This window comes from Sphaeramia orbicularis, chromosome 12 (assembly GCF_902148855.1).
Source record: "Sphaeramia orbicularis chromosome 12, fSphaOr1.1, whole genome shotgun sequence".
Taxonomy (NCBI): Eukaryota; Metazoa; Chordata; class Actinopteri; order Kurtiformes; family Apogonidae; genus Sphaeramia; species Sphaeramia orbicularis.
In genome coordinates, this window is record NC_043968.1 from 14,052,148 (window position 1) to 14,064,204 (window position 12,057).

At 37.1% G+C, this 12,057-nt stretch overlaps 1 protein-coding gene across 1 annotated transcript in view; it reads right to left on the minus strand.

The window, feature by feature from the left end:
- Positions 1-6,619: 6,619 nt before the first annotated feature.
- Positions 6,620-12,057, minus strand: part of ttll11 (tubulin tyrosine ligase-like family, member 11) — a 34,005-nt gene continuing 28,567 nt past the window's right edge. Inside the window, exon 10 of the mRNA XM_030150239.1 lies at positions 6,620-7,324. Within this exon, the coding sequence (XP_030006099.1) occupies positions 7,008-7,324 (317 nt within the window). The 3' untranslated portion in view covers positions 6,620-7,007. The remainder of the gene's footprint in view (positions 7,325-12,057) is intronic.

Genomic DNA, 12,057 nt, shown 5'->3' on the forward strand with positions numbered 1-12,057 from the left:
ACTCACAAGACTCACATGAGTTAAAGAAATTTGACAAAAGGGGAAGATATGCTTAAAGATATCTAGGCTAACTCGTAAAAATAAATAGAAAACCATGCACAGTATCTACCTCCATAAGAACAGACTAGAAATATTAAAGTGATGGAACCAACAATGATTATTGTGAGGTGTATTTGTAAGTAGCTGTAATGTTCCCATATATATTTTCTATATTTTATTTTAACATTTCGTTCATTAATTGTTGAATTTAAAAGAACAATAAATATGATGTTACATAGGAAGTACTCAGTACTTGAGTAAATTTTTCATTAAGTACTTTTTTTTTTACTTTTACCTGAGTAATTATTTGGAGGACTACTGTTTACTTGTACTTGAGTGATATGTTTCTAAAGTAACAGTACTTTTACTTGAGTCTAATTTTTGGCTACTCTACCCACCTCTGGTAATGACAAATAAAAGGTCATTTTGAGCGCTGGCCCTTTAAATACACATGAACTTATATGACCTTATATGTGCAAATGTTGTGACATAACTAGTTATAGACATAACAAATTAAGCAGGAATTAAAACAGGTTGTAGAAATCCACTCGATTTTTGCCAAAATGAATATAAAGATAGTTTTGCAGCACCTGGAGGGTTCAAATTCAAACTGTATGAACTGTCAGGGTCCAAATACACAAATAAATGAACCAAATATGCCCTATAAGACACAGTGGGAGGGTGTTCAGTTCACTGTATTCTTCAACTTCACCACTAGATGTGACTAAATACTACACAATGAACCTTCACAGAGCTTTTCTTAGTCGATGCACTGTACATAAAGGTCTTTTCAGTCACATTCCAACAGCTGTGTAACATCTCCAGAGGATGTTTTCTAGAGTCAAATGGAAGATGTTATTTCAGCTTGAGTTTGGAGTTTAACCCTAAATGGCCCAAACAGCTGCTAGTGGTTGAAGACGTCTGCTGATCTAAAATGTGTAAAAGCTTTTGAAACACTAATACCATCAATGTGTCTAAATAATTCAGATAAAATGCAGTTTCTCAGCTTTTCAGCAGCATGAGATATGACCCATTTGGCTCCATAGTGAACATGGAAACACTGTCATCTTCTGCAACACTGATTCACTATTAAAACACATGTAGTTTGATAAATGACAGCAGATGGAGATTGTTTTAATCTTCAGGTTAATAATATATTTTGCTGAAATTGTCATTGTGCTGATATAATAACCTTTGAATTCACGCTGAGCTTTTTGAACATCTATATCAGTAGATTAAATATAACAACATTTTCACTGAAAATACATATTGCACAATATAATATTATGATAAATGGTGGTAAATCACTTGAAATGTGGAGAAGAATTCATTTGGAAGTCACCATAAAAGTAGATCTAGGTCAAAGTCAAAGTGTTTACCAGGAGATGTGATTCATACTAAGAGATTGAATTTTTTTTTTTACTGTTCCCGGTTTGTTTTCTAATACATCTCTTGCGAGTTTTCCAACTTTGTGGAACTGCAATGCTAAATAAATTGGTGGAACAGTGAAAGTCAGCCCAGCAGACCATGTCGATCGGGCCCTCAGAGTCTTCAAATGAGCACAAAACGACCTCAAAATCAATAAGCAGCAGCATTATGTTTGATCACAAGCGTTGGTTTAAAGCCAGCGTGTCTGATATGCCAAGAGAAGACAGTGATACACAACATCAAGAGACATTTTTTGACCAAAAACACAATGCAGAACACAAATGGGTCAATCATCCATGAATCAGCAGCCGTCACAGCAGCTCCAACAGGAGGCAAACCTTTGTCTAATGCTGAATATTAACCACATTTTAACGCAATATGATGTGGATGTCTGACAGTTGAAGAGACAGAGGCTGATTGAACAGTGGATGTTGCCTTTAAAAGCTGTAAAAACATTTTGTTCCTGTTTTTTTAAAGCAAGGACTAGAGCCATCTGAGCTGAAAAATAGGACCAATGTCCCTGTATCTCACATGTTCAACCAAGAATCAATAACAAGCTGAATTTGTGAGGTTGTCAGGTTCTGCTGCTGTGTTAGAGTCCTGTGGTCTTGATGCAAGAGATCAATCTCCCAATAGAAGTGGGTGGTACTGTCACTGGAGGAGAACTCAACTCATTAAATGAAAGTCCATATATGCCTTCCTATCAGTGATCAATAGGAACTATGCAGATATCTCTAACCATTTCCATGTTATAAGCCATCAAAATATGGACCATTATAAGTAAATGCAAAGTTTTAGTATTTCAGAAATGTGTCAAAAATTCAAAAATCAAAATGTTTCAAAACTATGAGCATACTTTGTAGACACTGTCACAAGGAAACTAGATTAAAAAAAAAAGTGAAATGAATCCGATCAGTAGTTTCGGAGCAGAAAATTGTTGAAATCTCGACATTGGTGACCTTGAGTTTAACCCTTCAAGATCACTTAAAGTCAAAGGTCATGGACCCAAAAGAAAGTCCATATATGCCTTCCTATCAGTGCTCAATAGTAACTACACAGATATCTCTAACCATTTCCATGTTATAAGCCATCAGCATATGGACCATTATAAATAAATGTAAATTTGTATTTCAGAAATTCGTCCAAAAATTAAAAAATCATTTTTTTTTCAAAACTATGACAAAACTTTGTACACATTGTCCCACGGAAGCTGTACAGTATAGAAAATGTGAAATTAATCCGACCAGTAGTTTCAGAGAAGATTGTTGAAATGTAGACATTGGTGACCTTGAGATGACACCCCCCCCAAGGTCACTCATGGTCAAAAGTCATGGACCCAAATGAAAGTCCATGTAAGACTTCATATCAGTGCTATAACTATATTGATATCTGTAACCATTTCCATGTTATAAACCATCAACATATGGACCATTATAAGTAAAGGCAAATTTGTAGTATTTCAAAAAATTGTAAAAAAACAAAAAAAAAACAAAACAAAAACAAAAAAATAATAATAATAGTAATAATAAGTAAATATATAAAAATCTAAATCTTTCAAAACTTTGGAAAACCTGATACACATTGTCCCAAGGAAGCTACGTATAAAATTTTTAATGAATCCGACCAGGAGTTTTGGTAAAGAAGATTGTTGAAATGTAGACGCTGGCGACCTTGAGTTGACCCCCCAAGGTCACTCAAGGTCAAAACTCATGAACCCAAAACAAAGTCCATATATGACTTCTTATCAGTGCTCAATAATAACTGTATTGATATCTGTAACCATTTCCATGCTATAAACTATTAACATATGGACCATTAAAAGTAATGGCAAATTTGTAATATTTCAAAAATTTGTTAAAAAAAAAAAACAATAATAATAATAATCAGGTAATTATCAGGCTGCACTTGTAAATAAGAATCTGTTCTTAACTGCTTGCCTGGGTAAATAAAGGTTAAATTAAAAAAAAAATAATAATAATAATAATAAATAATATTAATAATAATAATAATAATAATAATAATAATAATAATAATAATAATAATAATAATAATAGAGGATTCTGTTGGGTTTCTGTAAATTGGCTTAGAGTCTGGTTTTGACCAACTCTATATATAAAGTGTCATGAGATAACTTTTTTGTGATCTGGCGCTATATAAATACAATTTCATTGAGTGATTTGATTGGTTTTCCCCTGTAAGTCGCTTTGGAAAAAAGCGTGTGAAAAAGAGAGAGAAAAAAAAAAAGATAAATTAAAAAAATTTAAAATCTAAATTTTTTAAAACTTTGGAAAACTTGGTACACATTGTCCTAAGGAAGCTACATATAAAATTTGAAATGAATCTGACCAGTAGTTTTAGTTAAGAAGATTGTTGAAATGTAGATATTGGTAACCTTCAATTTGACTCTTCAGGATCACTCAAGGTCAAAGGTCATGGACCCAAAAAAAGTCCATATATGACTTCCTATCACTGCTCAATAGTAACTATACACATATCTCTAACCATTTCCATGTCATAAACCATCAACATATGGACCATTATACGGCAAATTTGTCAAAAATCTAAATATCTCAATACTTTGTTGACAATGTCCCAAGGAAGCTACATCTAAAATTTTAAATGAATTTAGTTTCATCAGAGAAATGTTTAAGAAATTGCTAGTAACAAAGACACAGCGCCTTCACACTACCTCATGACCTATCAGCCGGTGAGCTTTCGTTCCCGTTTGATTAAAGCAAGGACTCGAGCCCTGTGAGCTGAAAATGACTTATCGTGAAGTCTGTCGTGTTGTTGTAATAATTCAACTCTATATCTTCGGTGCCTAAGAAACCAGTTTTAACATTCATACACTAGTGACTGCGAACCTACTCACCGATTCACAACCTGAGTTTTCAGCGGCGTCTAAAAGAACACCTTGTCTGAGACACCTTGAAGAGTAAAGCTACAATAATCCGTCTCCGAGGACGACGGTGGCAAAGGCCGGGAAACACACCCAAGGTCTTAAAACTTGGAGAAATGGTCCAGAAACGCTCATTTTTTTGAAGCCTTGGATGTAGTGGGCTGCTGTTGAAATACCCAGCATCCCCCTGGTTCTGTGACAAACGGTGTCCTTTAATGAGCCCCCGGTGGATGGAGTGGTACAGAAAACAAACAGCCCAGATTCAAGTCTCCATATTTATTTTAATATCTACCGCTCCACAAACACACTTCCATTCACAGAGCAAAGTCAGTTGGATTTTTTCACACCTCGATCGATCCACTGTGAACATCCTCAGACCCAAGTGATCGGTTACATAACGTGTTTCTTAAGGTAGTATTGTAGAGCACAAAACACTCATATGTGTAGTTCCCTGGATGTGTCGAACTGTCGAAGCTGCAGGGATTTACCGATTTCACTTAAGTGTAAAACTGAATATACATACAAGCTTAACGTTTGTGAGAGTTTTAGTGTCAAGTGGCAGTCACGCAATACTTACGGTTTTATTGACCACATTATAGAAAAAAAATTAAGCATGTGTCTAAATGCTGCGCCATGCGATTCCCGGTGAAGTAATTATATCCCTAATGGCGGCTGGCATCCTTTCCTGATCTTTTCTGCCGTCGTTAAAGGTCTGAGGCTGCCTGACTGGAAGAGATGCTGAACCGGAGGAGAAGTGACCGCGTGGCCTTTTCCCTTTGAATACTTATTCACTTAATTCGTCGCTAATGGGCTCGAGGAGCTGCGACGCACAGCTGAGCCGCTCGCTGTGAGGAGGAGCTAAGCAACAAATAAATATAGTACGCACACATACCAAGGTTATAATAGCTTTGGATTTTTCATTATAGTTTAGTTTTATTTACAGGGTGGGGAAGCAAAATTTACAATATTTTGAGGCAGGGATTGAAAGACAGTGTATGACCAATTAGTTTATTGAAAGTCATGAGAATTTAAATCTTCAAATCATATTTTACTGCATTTCTAACGGTCTTGTTGTCTACCTCAAGTTCAATTGCCATTTTTCTCATGGATTTGGTTGGATCCTTTAGGATTTTGGATTTGAGAGCTTTAATAAAAGCTTTGGTACGTTTTTTGTTGCTTCCTCCACTTCCAGACTTTCTCGTAATAGTTTTGCTCATAGTCATTCTCTTCTTTCCATTATAAACAGTCTTTATGGACACTCCAACTATTTTTGAAATCTCCTTTGGTGTGACGAGTGCATTCAGCAAATCACACACTCTTTGACGTTTGCTTTCCTGATTACTCATATGGGCAAAAGTTTCTGAAAAGGTATGGATAATAGTGTTAGGTATGATTATGACATCAATATACGTTTGGTTTCAAAACAATTGACGTAGTGCCTGCTGAGAAAAAACAACTAAATGTTCATTGTAAATTTTGCTTCCCCACCCTGTAGTTTTGACTATTTTTCCTTCTAATTCAGTTAGTTTTAATTTGTTTTTAGAGCAGGTTTGCTAGTTTTTATTAGTTTTCATTTTTTAAAAATGCTTAGTTTTAGTTTAGTTCTAATATTAGTTTTAGTTTTTTTTTCATATCTTTTATTGTCTTCGCTGTCGTATTCAAATAAATCCCAGAAAGGACTCTACTGCTTTTTCCCCATCTGTAGTCTGCATGTTTCCAGGTAGAGTGGGGACGAGAAGACGACTGAACGGCAAGTGACGAGAAGTGACGTACCGTGAAGTACCGTATTGTTCCGCTAGCTAAAATTGCTAGAGTGAAATAAGTCGCTTTCGTATCAATCCGACGTTGACAAAGACGAAATCAAAGGGAATTTTATCCATAATTTTTATGTTTTAGTTTTATAAGCACACAATACAGTTTCAGTTAGTTATCGGTTTTTTCTTTTAATTATAGTTTTTATTTATTTCAGTTAACGAAAATGTTTTTTCAACTCTAGTTTTCGTCATTTCGTTAACGATAATAACCTTGACACACATACGCGTCCACACACAAACATACACAATATGCACACGCTGTACACTCAGTCACACTTACACCCACTTCTGTGCAAATGTAATAGTTGTGCAAATTTAAGGATATAATACACATACTAAAGACACTCCCCATCACCGGTTGATGTGTTTTTATGCATTAACGTGATCAGCAGTAAAGCTGAAACATCTAACGGTATCCCTGAAAAAAAAGTTGGTCTCAGTGTGTGTGTGTGTGTGTGTTTGTAGATAAAGGTGAAGGGAAGCGAATAGCTGCCCTGTGGAATCTGTGAGTTGATTAAAAGCAGCCTTATCCCGATCCTGCCTGACCACAGTGTTCATGGACCATCACACCTGGGGAGGAGGCAGAAATGCACCGGCCTCCTCCTCCTCCTATCCAACCCCCCGCGGACACGTCTTCCTCCTCAGGACAGAAAGCAATCAGGCTGAAACAGTCCTCCTGTGAGTCAAGCAGCGGGGGCCCGGCGAGTCCTTCTCACAGTTCCCATCATCCCTCTGTGTTGAGGCGTCTGCGGAGAGGCGGGGTGTCTAATTCCCCTACTCCTGTGGAGAAGCTAAAGGCAGTGTGGAGAGCCCGGGTCCGCTCTCGCTCAGTTCTCCACGTTGGCCCTGAGAGTGCGAGGTTTCAGTCTTTGATGCAGACGGTAGTCCTGGCTCGCCGCCCGCCGTAAAGGAGCTGGCGAGGTGAGCTGCGGGTTGGTCGGGCCCAGCGGCTGAGTCCTGGCGCCTCGCTGCTGGGCCCTGCTGCAGCTCACGGAGCGCCGGTCCTCAGCGACGCCCAACTGAGACGCCAGCGCAGCCTCGCACAGCTCCAGCAGGGCGGCGACCTGCTCCTTCAGAGACAGGGATTTGAATCGGCGAGCTGCCAGGTAGAAGAAGGCCTCCACGAACGCCTGCAGACCCATGCCTAGAAAAAAAAAAAAAAAAAGAGGAGGGAAGATTAAACTGAAACCAGAGGGAGGGGAATGGAAAATGAAGATGTTCGAGGGGTTCTGTCAAGTACTGATATTAAAGACTCTCAACAGCAGAGGGAAGCTGCCCACGAGGATACAGCTACGTACCCACACGCTGGGTCAGTCACTGAATAAAGGATGAGGCTCATTGTTTACACACATCTGTATTGTGGAATCATCACGCTTTATTCTTCAAACTAAAACTCACTGCTGGTTATTTTGACAGTCGGTCTAAATATCACTGTGTCTTATAATCTTCATATGCCGCATCAGCTGATGGTTTACATTATAGTTCTGTTATCTTAGCCCTGTTAGCTTAGTTCTGTTAGCTTAGCCCTGTTAGCTTAGCTCTGTTTTTAAGTCAGAAAACAACCACAGTAAAATGACATTTTATGCTCTTGGAAGCTCTGTCTTTTACACTATTTTTACTGGAAAAAATATGTAACTAACAAAATCCGTGTATCTTATAGGGTTTCTATGCAGTATTGATATTCCAAATTCTCAACAGCAAAGGAAGTTACGTACCAGAACTCATAAAAAGCACAAACGACATCTCTAGTATGGTATCAACTCAAACAAAAACTCATTGACAGTCGGTCTAAATATCTCTGTGTCTTATAATCTTCACATGCTGCACCAGCTGATAGTTTACGTTATAGCTCTGTTAGCTTAGCCCTGTTAGCTTAGCTCTGTTAGCTTAGCTCTGTTTTTAGACAGAAAACAACCACAGTAAAACTACATTTTATGCTCTGGGAAGCTCTGTCTTTTACACTATTTTTATTGATTTTTTTTTTTTTTTTTTTTTTTTTTTTTTACTGATAAAACATTTAATATCTTAAAAGGTTTCTATGTAGTATTGATATTCCAAACTTTAAATAGCAGAGGAAGTTACATCCCAGAACTCACAAAAATCACCAACGACATCTCTATTATGGTATCGACTCAAACAAGAACTCATTAACAGTCGGTATAAATATCACTGTGTCTTATAATCTTCACATGCTGCACCAGCTGATAGTTTACGTTATAGCTCTGTTAGCTTAGCCCTGTTAGCTTAGTTCTGTTAGCTTAGCTCTGTTTTTAAGTCTGAAAACAACCACAGAAAAACTACATTTTAAGCTCTTGGAAGCTCTGTCTTTTACACTATTTTATTGGAAAAAATATGTAACTCACAAAATACGTATATCTTATAGGGTTTCTATGCAGTATTCATATTCCAAACTTTAAATAGCAGAGGAAGTTACATCCCAGAACTCACAAAAATCACCAACGACATCTCTATTACGATATCAACTCAAACAAAAACTCATTGACAGTTGGTCTAAATATCACTGTGTCTTATAATCTTCACATGCCGCATTAGCTGATAGTTTACATTATAGCTCTGTTAGCTTAGCCCTGTTAGCTTAGCTCAGCTCTGTTTTTAGACAGAAAACAACCACAGTAAAACTACATTTTATGCTCTTGGAAGCTCTGTCTTTTACACTATTTTTATTGATTTTTTTTTTTTTTTTTACTGATAAAACATTTAATATCTTAAAAGGTTTCTATGTAGTATTGATATTCCAAACTTTAAATAGCAGAGGAAGTTACATCCCAGAACTCACAAAAATCACCAACGACATCTCTATTATGATATCAACTCAAACAAAAACTCATTGACAGTCGGTCTAAATATCACTGTGTCTTATAATCTTCACATGCCGCATTAGCTGATAGTTTACATTATAAGTCTGTTAGCTTAGCCCTGTTAGCTTAGCTCTGTTTTTAAGTCAGAACACAACCACAGTAAAACTACATTTTATGCTCTTGGAGGTTCTGTCTTCTACACTATTTTTATTGGAAAAAATATGTAACTAACAAAATACGTGTATCTTACAGGGTTTCTTTGTAGTATTGATATTCCAAACTCTCAACAGCAGAGGAAGTTACGTACCAGAACTCACAAAAACCACAAACGACATCTCTATTATGGTATCAACTCCTTACAAAAAATAAATCATAGACAGTCAGTCAACATAACACATCCATTTTTCTCACTGTCTAATGGTTGTGTAAAAGACTCCATGGTGTTACCTTTCCCCATCATGGGAAACCGACAGTGACTCACTACTGCCTCTAGCGGTCACATAAATCAACTAGAAGCACTCGGAGAGCGCAGACCTCCGCCAAGGCTGATCAGTGGCCCCCCCATGCCAAGGAGGTTATGTTTTTGCCAGGGTTTGTTTGTTTGTTTGTCTGTCTGTCTGTCTGTCTGTTTGTCTGTCCGTTAGTGTGCAACATAACTCAAAAAGTTATGGACAGATTTTGATTAAATTTTCTGGTCTGCGCCCCCCCCGTGGGCCCCCCCACCCCAGATCACCACCAAAATTTAATCATTTCTTCCTTATCCCATTTCCAACAAACCCTGAAAATTTCATCCAAATCTGTCCATAACTTTTTGAGTTATGTTGCACACTAACGGACAGACAAACAGACAGACAAACAAACAAACAAACCCTGGCAAAAACATAACCTCCTTGGCGGAGGTAATCAGACTGTTGAAGAAATAGAAATACTACATATAACCCCTCTACATATTAAAAGCACCTGCTGTAACTGTAAACAAATGCTTGATTTGAGTGACTACAACAAAACTAGCCTTCTACACTGATCTGAACAGACTAATATGCAACAAAAGCTCCGTTCTGTGATGGAAAAAAACAGATTGTGAAGTGATTGTGTTCATGTTCATACACTAGAGATGGTTAAGATGCATAGAAGTTTAGAATACCAAACTGAAAAAGACAAGCAAAATCATTATACGCCTTTGTAAAATTCTTATTTACGTAGATGTAATTATCAGTAGAGTCCCTTTACCTTTACCGTTTAGAAATGTGACAGATAATTTGTAACAAGTACAGTCTCATTTCAGATTTCCCAGTAGGTTGACAACTCCTCTCTAAACAGTTTCTCCAGCGTCTCTCTCATCTCTGCTGTTGTCACTGAACAATTCTTGCCAAGTTTTCTGGCCAAGTCTTGTGCGAGGATAAGCAAAGCCTTAGTCACTACAGAGGCTGAGGTGTGTGTAAGTGTGAGTGTGTGACTGGAGATACAACAGGAAAAAAAAACTAAAAAAACAAGTGGTTTCAGGCAAGTTTCGCATCAAATTATACCCATTAATCTTATTGATATTGACTTTATGAGCCTCGCTAGGATTGGGCACTTCAGAAAATGGATGGATATGTAGTTTAAGTGCATTTTTAACGTTGGCGGTGCACTGAGATTTGTATCATATGAGCTTCATCGATGCTTTTGAAAACACAAAATATAGAAAAGAAACAGCTCAAAATTCCAATGTGCTTCTGGCTTATGCACACTTGGTCCGAGGAGTTTCCTGCTGACATTAAAACCAAGTAAACTAAAGCCGATTTTTTTCACAAAAACAGCTACGAGTGTTCTTCTTTATATTTTCTACTGTGCTCTGGTGAAAAGCTGAAAAGGTTTATCTGTCTGAGAGAGTCAAAGAGTCAACAGAATAACATTGCTATTTGGACTGTTAGAAGGTAAACACATTTTATGCTCTTGGAAGCTCTGTTTTTTACACTATTTTTATTGGAAAAAATATTTAACTGATAAAATGCCTCAAATCTTACAGGGTTTCTATGTAGTATTGATATTCCAAACTCTCAACAGCAGGGGAAGTCGCATACCAGAACTCACCAAATCCACCAATGACATCTCTATTATGGTATCAACTCCTTCAAAAAACAAACAAACAAACAAAAAAAACTTCATGGACAATTGGTCAAAATAACACAGTGTCTTATAATTTTCATATGCTGCATCAGCTGATAGTTTACATTATAGCTCTGTTAGCTTAGCTCTGTTTACAGAGAAAAATACAGCCACAGGAAAGCCACAAATCACCTGTTTTCTGCACAGTTTGTGTTGTCAGTGAACTTACCAAAGATAACAACATCCCATAATAACTTTATACCTTAATCAGAATCAGAATCAAACTCAAACATGTAGAGGAAACACTATGATTTCAGTATCAAACTATTCTTTTCATTTATATCTGAAAACAACAACAGCGGTTCAAGCTTTTATCACTGTGTCACTTTCTTTGACTCTAAAAGTTGTTTCTTAGTGGTTCTCATCCTATCTCGTCACTTTCTGACACTTTGCTCAAAGGCCCTTTGGCCAACAGAACGACTCCCTACTGCCTCTAGTGGTCACTCAAATCCATAGCTGTAAATATAATCCATTCATTTCTTTATAATCCAATACATGGCCTTCATCTTCTAAACACTTTAATGATAACTTTAAGTAGAAACTCTATTACTGAATAACCTGCTGTACCCCTGTTAGTTTAAACCAGGGATGTCAAACACACGGCCTGCGGGCCAAAACCAGCCAGCCAAAGGGTCCAGTACGACCCGTAGGATGAATTTGTAAACGCAAAAAATTTCACTTAAGATATTAAAACTCATTTTAGCCCAGGAGCCAAGTTCAGCCCAATCCAATCTCAAGTGGCTCAGATCAGTAAAACACTATCATAATAACCTATAAATAATGACAACTCCAAAATTTTCTCTGTATTTTAGTGAAAAAAAGTGTGAATAACTTGAACAAATATGAACTTGAAATGTCTTAAAAGAAGTAAATGCAATTTTAACAATATTCTGCCTCTTACTCAATGCTT